We start from the raw sequence: 18,710 nt of genomic DNA on the forward strand, positions 1-18,710 counted from the left end.
GAGGAGACAGGCTTCCAAGGGTCAGAAGGCCGGACACTGCCCCTGGCCCCAGCTCAGCCTTTGACAGCATGACCTCTGCAAACCTCCAGCCTATCTGAGCCTTGGCTCCTTGGAGCTGAGGGTTTGGAGAGAGGGAATGTACGCATGGTTTCCAATACTTGATGGCTGCAACCTCATGGACTCGCTGAAGCTCACAGCAGCCCCAAGTACCAAAGGTGGGTACCATGCACAGATGAGGAAAGGGAGGCCCAGAGATGTGCAGTCACTTTTACCCAAAGTCACAGAGCTACACAGAAGTAGAGCCTGGACTTCAGCCAACAGCCCCAGGCCATCCCCTCACACCAGCCGTCCCCAGCCTTCTTGGGTATCCAGGTCCCTGGATGGGCCCTGCTCTCATTTGCCTGCCCAGGTGTCTGCTACCCTATGGGAGGCTGGTGCTGGCTCTGTCCCTGGCAAAGGCCAGGCAGAGAGTAGAGCTCAGCCATCATGAGGCCTAGCCGGGAGGAGAGTGGCATCCCAGCCTCAAGGGCCCAGGTGTGGGCCACTGCCAGGTGGCTGAGCCAGATTCTCCACTTGATGCCCTCACTGTATTTCTTCTCTTCCTTCTGAGTTTCCATCCTCCCCCATGTGCCTGTTCTGGGGAGACACCACACACAAGGCTTGGAAAAGGGGAAGTCAGTTTCCTGAAGGGCCCTGAGCCTTGGTTGTCTCATGTGTAAAATGTGGGCTACAACCAAGGCATCCACACTGCGCTGGGTGCTGGGGATACGAGGATGCTTTAAAAGGAACCACAAGTACATCCACAGAGATAGAGTAGTGGGCCAGGGAGGGGTGTTGGGAGAACAGAGAGTGACTGCTAAATATAGGGTTTTCTTTTGGGATGATGAAAATGTTCTAGAATTAGTAGTGATGGTTGTACAGCTCTGTGAGGATATAAAAGCCAGCAAATTGTCATACTTTATAAAAGAGTGAATTTTATGGTATATGGATTATATATAAATGAAACAATAAAAATGGTGTTTTAAAAGGGATTCCCTCCAGTGCAGAACTTGTACTCATGGAGAGAACAGACAGCAAAAATGTAACCAAAATTTCACAGCATGAAGGTGCTACAGAGAGAAAAGAATCAGGTAATGGGACAGAGGTGGTGGGGTTGGAGCAAGGATTTAGCTGGGGTGGTCAAAGAGGCCTCTTGGAAGAGGAGACAACTGGCTGAAACCTGAATGGCGAGAGGCACCCAGTCATTGTAAAAGTGTTCCAGGCAGGAGCAGTGGGAGAGGTGGCCTGAGCTGGGAGCAGGCTCTGGCCTGTTCAGGGGACACAGGAACAGGCAGTGTGGCGGGCACCCAAGAACCCAGCCAGAAAGGGGTTAGGAGGTCAGCAGGGGCCAGGGCACGCCAGGCCTTGGGATTTTATTTTAGTAGCGATGAAGCTGCTGGAGGGTTTGAGCTGAGGGGAGACAGGGTCCTGACCTGAGTTGTTTTTGAGACAGGGTTGCCACGCTAGAGTGCAGTGATGTCCTTATAGCTCACTGCAACCACAAACTCCTGGGCTCAAGTGATCTTCCTGCCCTCAGCCTCCTGAGTAGCTGGGACTACTGGCATGAGCCACCATGGCCAGCTAAGTTTTTAATTTTTTATAGAGATGGGATCTCACTATGTTGCCCAGGCTGGTCTCTATCCTCCTGCCTTGGCCTCCCAAAGTGCCAAGATTACAGGAGTGAGCCACCATGCTCAGCCCCTGACTTGGTTTTTTTTTTTTTTCTTATTAATACAGTATTTATTTACCTTTCTTCTGTCAAACCCTGAGCCAACCACTTTCCCCAGGCTGCCTGGGGAGGTACAGGAAAAGGAACACACAGGGCAGACGAGACACGGGAGAAAGAACTATGGGAGGTGGAGAGGCTCCTTCACATGGCGAGAGGATGAGAAAGGCCACCACCAGGCAAAAGAGCCCCACGGCCTCTGAGAGGGCAAAGCCCAGAATGGCGTAGGAGAAGAGCTGTTGCTTCAGACACGGTCCCAATCCCAGCCCCAGAGCCAGCCACCCCAACTGTGGCAGCCCCAGCCCCAATGAACTTGGCTGCCGTGTCGATGTCCCTTGAAATGGTGCTGGTTTGGAAGCTGTGGCTAGGGACAACTGAGGTCAGGGGACGTGAGACTGCCAGGATCCTGAGGTTCTCATCTGTCAGTGTTTCTGGTCGTTTCAGCACCACTACAGACAATGGTCGACTCAGCAGCTGAGAGGTGCTCTTGACCAAAGAGGGGGTGGAGACGAACTTTGAGCAGGCGTACGTTTTCAGGGGGTGAGGGGCTGTGGCAGGAGAACTGCTCCCAGCGCAGAGAAGACCCTGACTTGGGTTTTAACAGCACCTCCATGACAACATGGCCAGCCTGCCCCTCCAACCTCAGTTCCTCCTCCCTACCCCACCCTATAGCCTTTGGATTCATTGTGCACACACTAAGCTCACTCCTGCTCTGGGGCCTTGGCAGCAGCTGTTCCTTCTGCTGGCCATGCTCTTCACTGCTCTGCACAGCTGGCTCCTGCTCTTTCAGCAACCCCCACCTGCCAGTGTCACCTCGATCTAGTCAAATGTTCCACGTCACACGCCTTCATTATTTCTTTCTTTGCCTTGTACCACAGAATTCCCAGTGCCTAGCCACACAGTTGGTGTGAGTAAATGTTTGTTGGCTGAATTAAGAGCTGGATGAATGACATCTAGCCAGCCCTGTGCTGGGTGCTGGGCAAACAGTGGGGAACAGAGCAGAAGGTGCCTGTCCCCATGGGGCTCACAGTTCAGCTCGGCTCCAGAGCTGCCTGTGAACCACAGCCCACATACCAGCAGCCTGCGGGTCAAACCTAACCCACAAAGGTGTTTTGTTTGACCCATTCCTTGTTTTTTTAAAAATTTGAGCTAACATTTAAAAATAAGTAGATTTCACTTACAAATCTAGATTTCTGGCTTCTCTTGGAAAATGGAAAGACGTGGCCATGTTGGGTTTCTGCACCTGAATGACACAATTGTAACTGCCTTTCCAACAGGCACTCCCCCCCCCACAGTCCCAGACAGCCAGTCAGTTGCCTTTGTCACTGAATTTGTAGTACTGTTTTCCTTTTAATAAAGAAATTTGCTCTGTAGCTGTGTCTCTATCAAAAGTTGGAACATGAAAGGTAAATGGGTCACACAATTAAATGGGGCATTTATTCACTCAAGAAACATTTATTGATAATCCACTTTGTGCCGAGCACAGCTGAAGATGCTGAAGCGACAGCAGTGAACGGCACAGACAACTCCCTCGCCCCGGGCTCCTTCCCACATGCTGTGATTCTCTTGCACCTGATTCCACTGGCTGGCTTCACCCCCTCTGCTGCTGCACTTGGCCTTCCAGACACTGGGGTTGCTCCCTCACGAGAAAGACTGCCTTCTGTGTACAGGGCCATCTGTGAGGACTTCACCATGTATCCACTGAGCACCTACTGGGGACCAGCCCATCAGGGTCTGGCACAACGAAAGTGCTCAGTCAACATTTGTTGACTGAATGAACTAAATTCACTTCTCTCCTAGACAGTGTTCAGCAATGTTGTTTCTCCTGGATTTAACACAAAAGATAAGCACGTAGTATGTGCTCACTTAACGTCAGTTGTACAAAAAAGTCCAGGATCAGAGTAGAGGGGTTGACAAGGGAAGTTATGGGCTGCATGAAGGCAGAGCCCTGGGAAAGGCAGGGGAGGGGGCAACACAAACGAACGCCCCCTGGTGAGAGCTAACATCACCTTCCCAGTAGCCCCAGGAGGTAGGTAACAGCATTCTCCTGTGACAGACAAGGAAAGCCCCTTGGCCAAACTCACAGGCTCCAGGAGTGAGGGAGGAGGCTCACAGGCCCCCAAAGCCCATACTCTCCCCACCCACCCAGGGCATGCTCCACATTGGGGTATGGGCAGGGCGTCTAGAAGCCTCCCCACACTTGAGAAAATATCTTCCACTAGATGCCTGAAAGCCCACCCTCAGCAGGCTACTCTTTCTGGCTCCTGACTGTTGAACTGTGTGAATTTACTCACCAGACTTTTCTTCCTAATCTGCTCCAGCAAACATGTAGTACGTGAAGAAAGTGTACATGTGGTAAGGACTCTAAATGTTAATTTATCTTATGGGGGGGGGGTCCCATCCCTGCCCCTACTAGGACAGCCAGTGAAATAGCCCCACCCTGGCCGAAAGGCTACAGTGAAGTGCCTCATGGAGGCACAGAGCGCTCCCCGGTTTCTGAGGAGGGGGTCATCCTTCCAACGGGGCCTGGGGACAGAGCAGGGCATAGCCAGCGGTTGAGGCTGACCCAGGGTAGGCCGCAGGGAAGCTCTCCGCAGTGGTGGCTGCTGGATCCTCGGCTCCAGCCTCGCTGCACCTGAAATCCACCCACCTGGGACAAGAAAGAGTTTTGGGGGGTAAACCCCAATGGCCAAGACGCTGGGGGTTTTGGGGGTCACGGTGGACCTGTCCAGTTTAAACGCCTTTTCCTCCACGAAGCCTTCCCCGCTTCGTACGCGGCCCGAGCGCGTCCAGGCCTCCCCGCCCTGCGGCCCGCGGCCCTGCGTGCCTTCCCGCACGAAGCCGGCGCCCGGCAAATACCTCTGGGCTGAACCACGAATTGCTCAGCCTGGCTCTTGGGATCCGGGGCCGCCTGGGCCCAGGCCCCGTTCAACAAGTGAGGGCCGGGCCCCCGTTCCCGCCCGGCGGCTTCGCGCCTCCTCGCCTCCTCAGGCGCCAGGCCGCGCCGGGCCCAGTCGGACAAGTTTCATTTCATCACCCGCGGAGCGTGCGAGCGCCGGTGCAAGTAACGTTGCCCCCTCCCCGCCCTGCCCCGCTCCGCTCCCTCCGAAACTCCTGTTTGCAAACGCGAGCACGCCCGGCCCAGAGGTCCCGGGCGGGGACCGGCGGGCTGGGCAGCCGGGTACTGGATGCCTGGCGCCCGCCCCCGCCCCCGCCCTGCAGCCCCGCCCGGCCGCGAGGCCACCTCACCGGCAGCGGAATGGAAACCGGTTCGACAGGTAACAAATAGGTGGGTTGTCACCGTTATTTCCCAACGCATGCGCCGTCGCTCCCCAGGCCACTCCAAGCTAATTAGATCAGATCAGCCCCCTCCACCCCCCGCCCCAGCCACCAACACACACCGCCGCGAGCCAATAAAGCGTGAACCCGTCCGTCCGGCTCGCACTTTAAGACTTCCCGAGCGGCCGCGGGGACGCCAGTCGAGCCAGGAGACGCTTACCTGCCGCTTCCCCCGCCGCCCGGTGCACCTGGCTGCAAGGAACCTCGTTCGGAAGGACGACGGCGACACTCGGCGGAGTTGGAAACGGCGCGCGCCGTCCGGGCACTGTTTTTCCGCGGAACGTGGGGACGCCTTGGCGACTTCTTCCCTGAACCGTGCCCCCTCCACCCGCCCCCAGCCAGCCCGGGAAAGGTGGGACGACGGCTCCCGGCTCTAGTTACAGAAGCGGACCGTGCCCGGCGAGGAGGGTTGGAAAATGCCCCGCGCGTTCCTGGTGAAGAAGCCGTGCGTCTCCACGTGCAAGAGGAACTGGAGCGAGCTCCCCGACGAGGAGCGCGGCGAGATCTACGTGCCAGGTGAGGCGCCCGCGGCGGGTGCAGCTCCGGCGCCGGGAGCGAGTGTTTCGGCGGCCGCGGCCCCGTTAGCCCTCGGGCGCCGACCCTGGGCAGGGGGCAGGGGCAGGGGGCTGGGCCGGCGGAAGCGGGGCCGGCTGGGGGCGGGGGCTGCCAGGTGGAAGCGGGGCAGGCCCGGGGGGCGCAAGGGAGGCAACGGGGTGTGTCACCGCTTTAGCGACCCCCGGCTCTGGCGTCGTAAATCCTGAAAACCGGGACTTTCATGAGGCGGGAGGAGGGCACTGGAGCGATGCCACTTTGGGGGGCAGGGAGCGAGCAGGAGTTTCGGCGGAGGTTTGTGCTAAATGTAAGAGAAGACCCAGAGCTCAAGCCGCTTGCTTAGGTCTCCCGTCCTCCCCCACGGCACTGCGGGCGGGCTGGGGTGAGGGTCGGGCGGCTCTGGCCCGGCTGTCCCCGCGCAGTGCGCCGAGACGGTGGGGAAGGCGCCCGCCCTACCCCGCTTGCCCTTAAGACAAAGGTGGGATCGGGTCGCACCTGTTAGAAACGTACTTCCTTCAACCTTGCAGAAGACACCATTGAGCGGAGAGCGGTGTAAAGGAGCCCACCTCAGGCCCCCCGGGGGACCAGGCCTGGGGAAGCTGGTGCACCCAGTTTATTTTTGGCAGACGCCTTGACAGCGTCAACTGTGAATGAGTAACCCGAGTTGTTTCTTCCTCCAGTGGCGTCTTCCCCTGCAAGCCCTGAGAACACTTCTGCCCCTCTGTCCTTCCCCTGCCCCCACCAAAGTCTTTGGTCCGGAGAAAGCCAGCTTCCTTCGCAACTCCCCCTCCCCAGGCCTTGGGGGTGGGGCAGGGATGCACGGAACCCCCGCCCAGCGCCTCCGAGGGGGGAGAGGTTGTAATTAACCAACCGTCTTTGACCCTTGATCTGCAGGCTCCCTGGCACCGCCCAGGCCTTGTAGGAGAGTGGGGAAATGAGGGCAGCGGTGAGGGGCCCAGTGAGGGCTCTTGCCTCAGTTTCTTTTCTGAATAAGCTATTGGAGACAGTGGTGTAGTGGTGAGGTCTTTGTGGCCTGACCTGCCAGGATCCCAGGGCCTGTGTTGCTGGTGGAATGTTTCATCTTAACCTGCTCTCAAGTAGCCGGGCCCCTCTTCTGTAGCCTCCTGAAAGCAAGGGAATGTGCTAGAAGGTCCTGATGACCCCACTGGGGAAAATGAGGGAAAAAGGGACGTGAGTGGCCTCCCCACCTAAGGTGGATCAGGGTGTGGCTCAGGGCTCTGTGTATAGCTTCTGGCTTCACCAAGTCCCCAGCCAGCTGACTGGTTCTCCACCTCTGGAAGGGCCGCAGAGGGCCGGAGCCCCTTTCCTTGCTTCTGCCTCCACCCCAACCTGTGTTTGACTTGCTGCTTAGCTGCTCCTTGGGATCTGATAAACTGAACTTGGACTGTGTTAAAGGTGAGCTGAGCCTTGAGCCAGACTCAGTGTGCTGTTATTTTTAGTTTTATTTCACATCTCAATCAGTAACAGATCATGTGTTGACTTTTACAAAGGACAAAGAAATTCCGTTTGTTTAAATCATTGACTTCCTTTCGTCCTGGTGATTTCCCCCCACAGTTCTGGTGGCCACAGTGGGAGTGTGTGGGGGGCAACGGGGAGACCTGTGCCCCAGGGGCTGACCCATCAGGGGCATGGGGGGGGCTTTGGGGTGGTCTGCGCCACCTGCTGCTGCTGCCCAGGTGAGGGAGACCTGCAGGCCACTTGCTCGGGAGGATCTTGCAGGAATTTGGGTGGGGGGTCGAATCTCCAGCGATTGGGTGAGAATTTGCCCTTACTGCTCTGGTGAGGGGAGAATCCTGTGAGGTCAAGTAAAGGGTAGAACTTACAGAATTTATTTTTAACTTTAAAAGCCATGCAGCCCACTGAACAGTTTTCCCACAGTTTGTGGAAATGAGAAAGGGAACGTCCGCAGTCCACGCTCGGGTGCCTCAGATGGCTGGAGATGGGGGGGGGCTGTTTTGTGGTGGCCTGTCCCCTGCCTGGCTAGGCCATTCCATCACCAGCCAACCATGACCCCAGGAGCCGGCTGGGCACGTTTCCGTCACCCCACCTCACAGACTCCCGGCACGTTGTAACCAGCTAAGCACTGACCCTGTTGGCACTGGGAGGGCTGGGGAACATGGGAGCGTCTGAGTTCTGACCTTCCCGCCAGGTTCCTCTGAGACCCTCAAAGCATCACAGGGACATCCACCTGGAAGGAAGTTCTACTGGTCAAAGATGCCAGACCCCAGCCTGGCAACTCTGATCCAGGGCCCCAGTCTGACGATCACACGGGCCTTTCTCCCCCAGGCAGAATTCTAGGCTTCCTGCTTCCAGGGCAGAATCTTTCTCCTGGGAAGAGGTAGAAGCCAGTTCCATTCGCCCTGGGAGACTCGAAAGGGTTAGTTAGTGGTTCGGGTACCACCTTGAGGTTCCCGCTCCTCTCCCCTCCCTGCCTATCTGCTTTGTTATGTCAATATTGACTGTGGAGTGACAGGGAGTAATGCTGGTTCCTTGAGGATGAACCCAGGCACCTGTGTCCAGGGGTAAATTCCAACTTGTAGGCTGATGGTGCCTCTAGGCCCCAGCCCTGCTGCGGGAAATCTCAAGGCCAGGAAGGCGCTTGAGGATAGACTGAGCCTGGGAGCAACCAGGCCTCCCCCAGGCCTCTGGCCGCCCTCTTCACGCTCACCTTTCACTGCTGGGCTGAGCCGTAGGAGACTGCAGCTGCCCGTAGGGAACACAGCTGCCCGTAGGGAACACGGCCCAGCCTCACTCTGCCACTAGACAGTGTGGGGACTTGGCAGCTCTTTCCCGGCTAGTCCGAAAGGCTGAGGAAGTCAGCTTTGGGCTGCAGAGTACCTGCGTGGGGGTGAGAGGAGGTGGCGGGTAGGGAGAGCTTAGCCTCTGAGGATTATTCTAGTAATTCCTGGGAAGTGTTTGGCAGTGAACGAGATGTTTGCTGTGCTCCCCAGGGAGTGAGGCTGGGAGAGTGGACAGCTAGACAGCGGACAGGGACAGAAGAGGTACTGGGGCCCAGGAAACTGGACTAGATGGGACTCCAACCTGTCCCACAGGGTACTGTCACCCAAGCTGTTGTTTGTCCTGAGTTTGGGTGTCCCAAGATGGAAGCCTGCCAGACCGTTTGTCCCAGAAAGAGAGCAGGTGAGGGCGAGTCTGTTGGCCGCAGGGAGGGTGGCGAGGGAAGCCTGGCTATTGCCAAGGACAGGGTTCCTCTGTGTCATCGTTCATTTTCCACATGTACCGTACAGAGTCCTGAGGGGCTGCCAGGCCTGTGCTGGGCTGGAGGGTGGGAGGATGCGGGGAGGCACAGCTCCCAGATGTTCCGTGCCCGGCACCCTGGTGCGGGAGCTGAGGTGCACAGTTTTGCTTCATCATGGACACTGAGTGAAAAATGGTTGAGAAAGGGGGAAAAGACATTGCCAGAGAGAAGAACTTCTGGCAGTTCACAGAATAGAAACAAAAGGCTGAGAAACCTGTGTGCTTCTGTGGCTGCCCACCTCTGCCAGGGGCTGGCACTGGATCCTTTCGGGCTACTGCTAGCTGATCTGCAGGGACTGCGGAGACAGGCAGGGGGACACCAGCCTTCCTGATAAGGGAGCAAGGCTGCGGGTAACCAGCCTGGCTGTGCTGATACACTGGGTTCCTGCCTCACGTTCAGAATCGAGCTGACCCCCCCATGGCCTAGGGCAGCATTGTCACCAGCACCCGCAGTCAGCTGGGGCCCAGAGGGCTGGGTGGCCTTGAGTCTGCTTCACTTGCTCTTCCCAGAGAGCCAGGGACCAGGCCTCATGCCCAGCCTTGTCCTGAGGCCCTGGATGGGGCAGGACCTGGCACTCTGTCCAGCAGTTAGGCCAGTAGCTGTCAATCGAGAGAGAGGGGACTTGCGGAGGGTAAGGTAGGAGACGGCCTTGCATGAGCAGCTGCTCTGCTCTGGGCCTGGCCCTCAACATCACCAGGTGGAGGCAAGTTGGGCCAACAGGAGGGGAAGCTACGAGCCCCTGAGGGCGTAGGGAGAGGGCTGGGTTGGTTTGGCCTTGCCACACTCCACAGCTGTGGGCGGGCGATGAGTAGCCACAGCAGCCACCACCTTGCCGGAAACATCTAATTACGGGACAGAGAGCAGCACAAGCAGGGCCCAACCAGTTCTGCTTCCTGCCTCCTGACACACATCGACACTCAGTGACGGGGTGGCACGCCAGTGCGCACTCCCTGTGCGTGCAGCTGTGGCAGGGACACACGGGGGTGGCAGGGAGACAGGTTTGGCGGGGCAGGTGGGATAAGGCAAACATCCACCCTGGCAACGGCACCACCCGTCCAGCCTCCCCTGCCCCTCGCTCAGGGTAGAGGCGGCCCGCAGCCAAACCAGGCTGGCTCAGCGCCATCCCAGCCCCCAGCCAGCACCAGCATGGTGGGTTTGTGTGGAGCAGCAGGGCAGTCAAGGGACACAGGTTTCTTCCCAAACTGACTTGGATCCTCACGACCCTCATCCCCAGCCTCCCCTCTCATGGAGCAAGGAAGCCCAGAGCAGCCATTCTTGCAGGCTCAGCCAGTCTCTGTGCACAGCTCGGGGGCCGCACTCATGCCATCCAGCACGGACAGCAGAGGGTAGAGGTTCCTGTTTGTCTCTACTTGGATTGAGAAATGGGAGCTGTCATCCAGCTTTGAATTCTCAGCCCAGGTCTCCAATAGCTTGTGAGCTGGCATCAGAAGCTGCCGGCTGAACCTCGCCCACCCCAGCCCCAGCCCCTTGGTTTCTGATGGCTCCCGCTGCAGGAGCCAGGCTGAGCTGCCACCGGGCTCAGAGAGGTGTGACACTAGCTCAGAGGCCAGGCCAGGGCCAGGCACTGGTGAATCAACACCTGGAATGAGGTGGCTCATTAAAGGCCCCCGGACAGACGGACGCCAGCGCCTGCAGGACGGGTTCTGGGCGGCGGCAGACACATTCTTCGCCTCTCAGACCTTTGTTGTATTTTGAGGGGGCGAGAGCCAGGGCCTCTCCCGAAACTTCAGTGCTTTCATACGAGCCCTTACGTGGTCACGTACCCCCACTTGCCCATGTCCCACCCATCCTGGGAGAGGGGCTGAGGGCAGCAGCCCTCCTGCCTGTGCCCTTGGCCCCTCTCTGCCCCTCTGGTCTGGGGCCGCAGGGCACAGAGGCCTCACTCGTGGTTCTGAAATCCTAAATCAGCCTCCCCCACCCCTCTCTGAAGCTCACTCTTCCTTTCTGTCCTAGGTCTCTTGATTTTTCCTTCCAAAGCTTGGAAAATGTCCCTAGCTTGTGGATTTTAAGTACATAGCTTAGGCTCTTTGGAAGAAAAACACTGACTAACTTGAAACATTAGACCGTTGCCCCAGCTCTGCTGGCTCTTCCAGCCCCATCTCCTGTGTCCCTCAAGAGCACTCGTCCTTGTCCTCTCTGGTCAGGACTAGGCCTGCGGTCGGAAGCCAAACCTCCCCGTCCCCGTTCAGTGTGAGGTGTCCGCCCGGGGAGCGGCACCGTAAAAGGGCTGCCAGGTATCGGTGCCGCCACCACTGCTGGAGGGAGCCCAGCCCGACTGCGCAAGAGCAAGCGGTCCCTGCTGTGGGGGAGGGTTGTGGAGCCTGGCAGGCCTCTGAGACTGTTCCGCCTGCATCCACCTGCTGCTCCCTGACCTCCTCCTTGTTCCACCCACCGGCCCGTTTGCCTCCGGAGCTGGTCTGGCTAGGTGCGGGGAGCCTGGAGCCCTGATGAGCTGCAGCAAGGACCAGCCAGCCCACAGGAAGAAGGGGCTGGGGCCACCCAAACCCCAAAGCCAGCAGCTAAATCTGCTTGGAGCAGCTCAGACCACTAGGGACCCTTCTGGGCCAAGGATGAGTGTCAAAGAGCTATGCCTGGGCACAGGGCCTCAGTTGGCAGAGAGTGGACGGGGCCTGGAATCCAGAGGGACTGGCCCAGGTGGGGCAGGCAGACAACTCTAGAGGGCTAATTGGCAGGGCAGCTGGGGCCTCCCAGTTCCGCTAAGACACAAATTACTCAGCGGGCAGTGGCGCTTGGCTGGCGTCACCTGCAATTACCTTAATAGGGCGTGAGGGAGGTACAGCGTGTGGTGGGTTGGGGGCAGCCCCACTCTGCTGCATGCCTGCAAGGGGAGGCTCCAGGTTCTAGCCAGCTCACTGCCAGGGAACCACCTAGAAACCCCACTGGATCCTCTATTCTCTACCATGGCCTTCACCTGGATATTCTCTCCCTAGTCAGCCTGGGCTTCTGCCCACCACAGCCCTACCGAGAGCCGGAACCATCAGTGGCCGAACCCCCTTCCTACCCGCTAGCTTTGGACATGAGCCTTCGGGACGCCAGCTATAGTGTAGCCCCTGCACCTTGCGTGGTGGCCCAGCTGCCCTCAGAAGACATGGGCCGCCTGACAGACCCCCAGAGCAGAGACCACGGCTTCCTGCGCACCAAGATGAAGGTGAGGACTCTCACACTGTCTCAGAGGACCAGGAGCTTGTGTACACCCATGTCCAGCTCATGAGATGTGGCACAAATGAGACGTAGACAGAGACTGACCTGGGACCGGGGCCAAGGTTTCTGTAGAGAAGTGAACTTAGCCGGGGCACAAATGGGGGAGGAGAAAAGAAGTAGGTCTGAAGTTCTCCAGAGTCCATGGGTGGTTCAGTCTAGTTTCTGCCCACAGGAGGCCAGAGGAGCCACAGGACGAGCTTATCCTCTTGACACAAGTTCTAGGCTAAGCAGTCAGACATGAGCCGGCTCAGCTCTGCCTCCTTGGCTCCTGCCTGTGCCGCGCTGAGAGAGAGATCTGGAGTCAGGCACAGTGGTTAACTGTCCCCTGAGGCACATGCCAGCGATCACCTCGCCCAGGTCTGTTGTGCCCAGCACCTGCCAGCGTCCAAGGCCTGGCATCTAGGGCAGGGCCTAGACGAGCAAACCCCCTGCATTCAGCAGCACAAGCAACGAGGAGGACTCGAGGCGGCAGAGAGCACAAGCCACAGGGCTGGCCCTGGCTGAGTCTGTGTTCCTGAAAGCTCCAGGATCCAGGAGCTTCTGCCAGCAGGGATCTAGCAGAAGGGTACTCCTCACAGCACTGTCCTATGTGCCAAGAGACTGGCAAGAACTGGCAGTGGAGTGCTGGGCCCTTCTCTGCTGCCTGCGGAGGCCAAGTGTGTGTGGAAACTGTGGGGGATGGCTGAGACGTGTGCTGTGTGGCTGGCTAGAGCCACCTGATGCTCACGGTCCCCTAAGCCACCCTCGGGCCCTTCTCCCACTCCCTGGACTTTGGGTAGGGAGGGCATGGAGCAAGAACAGAAGGGACAGGACAGCAGACGAGCTGGGCAGTGAGTCCTGTTCCCAAAGGCCTTGACTAGGTACATTCAAAAGCAGGACAGAGTGAGGGGTAGTGACCGAGGTGGTGTGGAGTGACGGGTGCTGGGATTGTAGGAGTTGCCAGTGATGAGGCCACCCTCACAATGTACAGGCAACCTCCACAATGTTAACAGAGGTGGAGCATCGAGCACGTCACCCTGTGCTGGTCACACCTGGAGAGCTGCTGCAACTGTTCTGGGCAGCACACTTTCAAAGGTGTCTGGTGGCATCCAGGATTTGCTCCAAATAATCCCAGGCCAGGGGGAAGTAGGGAGGCAGAGGTGACATAAGATCGGTCCTGAGTGACAGGGCACAGGGCTCATGCTGTTAGTCTCTGGTCTCTCCACTTCAGTACACGTTTGAAGTTTTCCATAATTAAAAAAAAACAAAAGCCTTCCTAGGTAAGAAGGTCCTCAGGGTGGCAAAAGGGCTCAGACTGTGCCATGCAGGCCTGGCTCAAGTAAAGCGTGAGCTGGGCTGGCCTGGGACGGGGCTCCAGGCTCTCTGTGGTGCCCCGGCCTGCAATGCCCGCCGCAGAGACTGTGGCATGGGCATTTCCCGTCCTGAGGGGAAGAACAGGGTGGATGCGAGCAGGAACTACAGTCAGATTTGGCCTCTGTTAAGGGGAACTTCTAACAGGGAGAGTTGTTGAGGATGAAATAGCTGCTTCTGCAGGTGGTGAAGGAGGGCCTGGTGACAGCCTTGAAAGGGAACTCGGGGACCCAACTGGAAGCTGTACCATGACCCAAAGGTTCCTCCCACCCCCACACTGCTGACCTCTGGGCAAAGGCACAGAGCTTTTGCCTCTAGAGGGTGGACACTGCTTTCCTCAGGGGGACTGGGGCTGGCGTCTGTGTCTTCCTGTCTGCCAGCCTGCAGCCCCAGCTTCTAGATGTATGTCACAAATACTGTCCTCACCCACAGGTGACCCTGGGGGACAGTCCCAGTGGAGACCTCTTCACTTGCCACATCTGCCAGAAGGCCTTCACCTACCAGCGCATGCTGAATCGCCACATGAAGTGTCACAATGACGTCAAGAGGCACCTCTGCACGTACTGTGGGAAGGGCTTCAACGACACCTTTGACCTCAAGAGACACGTCCGGACCCACACAGGTAAGCGGAAGCCCGAAGCTATCGGGGTGGTGCTCCGACACCAGGAGGGGACACAGCAGACCTGCCTAGCTCAGGCACATAGATTCCAGCAAACCCTGCTTTCCCTTGGTGAGGGGCAGCCCAGCAGAGGCACTGGAGCTCAGAGCAGAAGTCCTCCCAGTTTCATCTGTTAGGACTTTGGATTTGAGAGCCACTTGGGAACTTGGCAGTGGACAGGCCTCTGTCCATCCCTCTGCCCTAGAGTCAGCTATCCCGTCCTTTGTGTACGGAAGCTGCCGACAGGTTCTGAGGTCCCTGTCAGGTCTCTGATGCCAGCCCCTGTCCTCCCTGCAGGCGTGCGGCCCTACAAGTGCAGCCTGTGTGACAAGGCCTTCACTCAGCGCTGCTCCCTGGAGTCTCACCTCAAGAAGATCCACGGTGTGCAGCAGAAGTACGCATACAAGGAGCGGCGGGCCAAGCTGTATGTGTGCGAGGAGTGTGGCTGCACGTCCGAGAGCCAGGAGGGCCATGTCCTGCACCTGAAGGAGCACCACCCTGACAGTCCGCTGCTGCGCAAGACCTCCAAGAAGGTGGCCGTGGCCCTGCAGAACACTGTCACTTCCTTGCTGCAGGGCAGTTCCCACCTGTGAGTGGCACAAGCCCCAGGGATGCTCCCGGAGGCCCCGTGGGGGTCCAGGCTTACCTCCCTGCTGCCCAGCCGGTCCACTCCTGCGGCCTCTTGCCCAAACACCGGTGATCAGGACTGGAGCTCCCACACCTCAGCACCCGTCCCCGGGCACACGTGCTCACTCGGGCCCAGCAATGACCTCTGCTCATTTTTGCAATTTTAGTTTATGGGCACAGGCCGCTCTGAGCCTGGGAAGACGTGTGTCTGTTTTGGGGAGGGGTGAGGCCAATGCTGCCTTCGGTTAGAAGCAGCTGCCTTCAGAGGCCAGCACTGTTTCCTGGCAGCAGGACTTCCTTCCCAGAGGAGATACGAGACAGGATCCTGCTGCCCTTGCCTCTGAGCGCAGGGCAGGGGCTGTGGGTCCCCAGTGGACAACGAGAGTCAAGAGCACTGGCAAAGGGCGACCCCGAAAGCAACCGTGGTGGGGAGCTGGTGACAGCCCACCCACCCACAGGGCTTCTAATGCTCAGGGTTCCGGGGGGGCTCCGCCCTTCTGACACGGAGAGGCACACGTGTGCGCAGCTGTGTGTACGCGTGCGCATGTGTGTGCCTGTGCACACAGGAGGCCTTCCCACACATCACCTCATCTTTAAGAAATCATCTGCAAGGTGCCAAGGAGGTTTTATTTCCTTTTTTAAAAGATGACAATGTACAGATATTAATATATTTTTGGTGCCACTGGCAACTGTTTTTAAGAAGGGATGGAGCTGGCTTTTCTCCAGTCCCATGCAGTTCTATTTATCCTGGACATTTCAAACCTCCTCTGTGCCTTGGCTCTGGGGGTGGCTGCCCCAACACACCCCCTGTTCTTTGTCCCTCTGGAGATATTTAACCGAAGACCTTCCCCTAGCCCTGCCCCGGAGGATGGCTGCTCCATCTTCCCTCTGCCCTCCTGGCTTCTGCCCGCTCCCCGTCCTTTCCAGGCGAGCCCCAGGTGACCTGAGGAGCCTGCTCGCTTCCCGATGACAGACCACAGACCGCTTGTGGAGTAACTGGCCATTCCGAGGCTGAGGATGTGTACCGCTGGGGCTTCGGGGGTCAGCCGGGTGGCATGATTAGTCTCTGACACCAGTCCACTGCCTGAAGTACAAGATACATGCGGGGCCAGGCTGGAAGGCCAGCCCTTTTCCTGTATGAGTCAACAACTCTAGCACAGCAGCAAAATATTAGCGCAGATAAGAACCAACACATCAGAAACTTCCAGAGGGTGGAGAGTATTAATATTGATGGTTACCAAATCTTATTTGTAGCTTTTTTACTGACTGTTCTTCACATGGCCAGGTCGGGGTTTTGACCGTGGAAAGAGCCGTCCTGGGCTGGCTGGCTCCCTTGGCGCAGCTGGGTGTCCTGCTGATACCAGGAAGGGGACGTCTAGAGGAGTATGGTTTTGGGGGGTCAAAAGGAAAGACAGGTGGGGTTAGAGCCAGCCTGCCAGAGAGCAACGGAGGCAAGTGAAAGGCCCACACCACAGCTGGGTGCACAGCCCTTGAAATCAAGCCCCATCCCAAGCAGGAGCAGCCTTCGCCTCCAGTGTCTGCATAGACCCCGGCTCAGCCCCAGCCCCCAGCTGACCGGAGAGCGAGAAGCCTTCCTGGACTGCCCTCTGAAACGTATGGAGAGTGTTTCTGAAACTCTCTTTCTACTTCACTAGATGGGGAGCTGCTGTGTTCTGAAAGTTACCTAGCGTAAAATAACATTATCTGGAAGCTCTGTTTTTGTTTACATTTCTGTATCCATGGGTTCACTGCCAGTCTGAGGCAGTCATGAGGCTCTGTGTTGTCTGTTTTATTTTATAATCTTCCCCTAACTATTATATTAAAATCGGAGAACTAATGTTTTCTGTGGGGTTTTATTTGGGGGAGGGACCTCCTCTTCCTGAGAAGGGAAATTAATCAAAACAACTGATAAGGCCGGGCGCTGTGGCTCACGCCTGTAATCCTAGCTCTTGGGAGGCCGAGGCGGGCGGATTGCTCAAGGTCAGGAGTTCAAAACCAGCCTGAGCAAGAGCGAGACCCTGTCTCTACTATAAACAAAAAGAAATTAATTGGCCAACTGATATATATATATAAAAAATTAGCCGGGCATAGTGGCACATGCCTGTAGTCCCAGCTACTCGGGAGGCTGAGGCAGAAGGATCACTCGAGCCCAGGAGTTTGAGGTTGCTGTGAGCTAGGCTGACGCCACGGCACTCACTCTAGCCTGGACAACAAAGTGAGACTCTGTCTCAAAAAAAAAAAAAAAAAACAACTGATGCATTCTATCCAAACTTTCCCCTTTGTGTTACCAGTGGGCTAAAGTCAGGACGAGAACCTGACCCTGACAGATTGGATGACCTGCCCGCGGTCTCCGGCAGTCAATGCCTGCTGACCCCTGGTGCAGCCAGCTCTGCCCTTGGTGGCGGCAGCAGCAGGGCCCCCCCTGCTCTCTTTGTCCTGACTGACGGACACCACCAGGCCAGAAGCCTCGGGGCTCCCCACAGTCACTCTGGGTTTCAGACTTGGCTTCTCTCCCCAGCACCCTGCCAGGGTTGGACCGTAGGAGGAGCCGTGTTCCCAACAATAGGAGACAAAGTTCATGTCACTTCCGGTCAGACACCCAGGGATGGCCACACTTGCACAGCACTTGTGTGCCAGGCACACTTAAAGTGCTCTGTGTGTACTGGCTCACTTGACCCTCCGTCGGCCTCTGAGAGTTGGTGCTGTTATCACCTCCCACCCAGCAGAGAGAAGTTAGGTGGCTGGCCCAGTGTGTCACGACTAACTAGTGGTGGAGCTGGGACACCAACCAGACAGCCTGGCTCAAGGTCTGTTCTTGGAAGCTCCGCACATAACTGCCGACAAGAAACCAGGGGGGACAGAGCGGGGCAGCCCTGGGCCATTCACACTAGGAGGAAATGTGCAGATTGCCTGGCCTTCCCATCACTTACCCAAGATCACTCTGGGGCCCCTGGTCCCTGCCTCTAGTTCAGTGTTCTTCCATCACGCCGGCCAGATGCACGAGGAGGAAGGGGAAGTGGAGGAGGAGGAGGGTTACCAGGCCTGGGCCACTGGCGTTATGTCCCGGCAGGCTAGAGAAGGGTTGGCACCCGTGTGCTGTGAGGAGAAACGAAAACATTGATCTGACCTTCCCTAGGGCTCCCTGTGAGAAGCCCAGAGGATTGGAAAGGGCCCCTAACCCTCCTGTCTCTTTAAGTAGCCAGGCCAGGAGGATTTCTCTTATCTAGAGAAGCCTCCTGTGAAAGGCCAACCAAATCCCATTTTACTATCCCAAGCTGTGCAGAGCCCATTGTTAGGAACTCCATAATTAACTGCTACGTGAACTTCAGCAGGAGAAGGCATGCGCTTCAGGGGGCGCAGGGTTTCTCAGGCTCCCCTGGGCCGCTGCTCTTCCACCCAGATGAGCTCAGGTAGGACAGGAGGCCTGCCCTAGCAGGGCTGGGCCAGGCACATTCTGAGGGTCTACGATCTGCAGACTCTGTGGGATGGGAGCTGTGGCAGAAGCAAGAAAAGTCCAGGGCGACAGGCCCTCTGCTGAGTGGGAAGTAGGCTCTGACCAGGAAGAAAGAGATTAATTCAAGTCAATATCTAAGGAATGTCCTTTGTCAAAGGTGTGGCCAGACTACAAATGCTATGGAACCCAAAAAAGAGTCTTGCATCTGAAAGAACAATGGCTTCTTGGAAGAAGTGGGGCTGGAAGAGCCTGAGGATCTGAATAGAACAGAGGAGGAAGGAGGGAAAGGTAGGATCAGGCACCAGCGGAGGCGTGGCGATGGGTGGGCAGAGGCCTGTCTATTTCCACTAACAGTCCGGATACCTGCTTCACCCAGGTAGTCACACCACAGGCATCCTTTGAGCCCTGCCTAGGCGCCAATAAGAACAGAGAGCAACAAGAT

At 57.4% G+C, this 18,710-nt stretch overlaps 2 protein-coding genes and 1 pseudogene across 5 annotated transcripts in view; 1 reads left to right on the forward strand and 2 right to left on the reverse strand.

Annotated features, from left to right (window-relative positions):
• Positions 1-1,749: 1,749 nt before the first annotated feature.
• LOC109730698 (ATP synthase F(0) complex subunit C2, mitochondrial pseudogene) lies at positions 1,750-4,236 on the reverse strand (annotated as a pseudogene).
• Positions 4,237-5,176: 940 nt separating this feature from the next.
• OVOL1 (ovo like transcriptional repressor 1) lies at positions 5,177-16,662 on the forward strand. Its single transcript, XM_012778123.3, has 4 exons — positions 5,177-5,620; positions 11,909-12,126; positions 13,962-14,151; positions 14,485-16,662. The coding sequence occupies exons 1-4, from the start codon at positions 5,521-5,523 to the stop codon at positions 14,778-14,780; spliced, it is 804 nt and encodes a 267-aa protein (XP_012633577.1). The 5' UTR covers positions 5,177-5,520; the 3' UTR covers positions 14,781-16,662.
• LOC105878539 (uncharacterized) overlaps positions 15,422-18,710 on the reverse strand; it is a 32,901-nt gene continuing 29,612 nt past the window's right edge. For 3 of the 4 annotated variants that reach the window (XR_012918917.1, XM_012778114.3, XM_012778115.3), the window contains 2 exons: positions 17,745-17,910; positions 16,022-16,189 (listed from right to left, as the gene is read on the reverse strand). The gene's annotated coding sequence lies outside the window, so the exon portion shown is untranslated. Of the gene's footprint in view, positions 15,899-16,021; positions 16,190-17,744; positions 17,911-18,710 lie in introns of those variants that run through there. The other variant, XM_076001795.1, reaches the window with a different exon arrangement.

This window comes from Microcebus murinus, chromosome 4 (assembly GCF_040939455.1).
Source record: "Microcebus murinus isolate Inina chromosome 4, M.murinus_Inina_mat1.0, whole genome shotgun sequence".
Lineage (NCBI taxonomy): Eukaryota > Metazoa > Chordata > Mammalia > Primates > Cheirogaleidae > Microcebus > Microcebus murinus.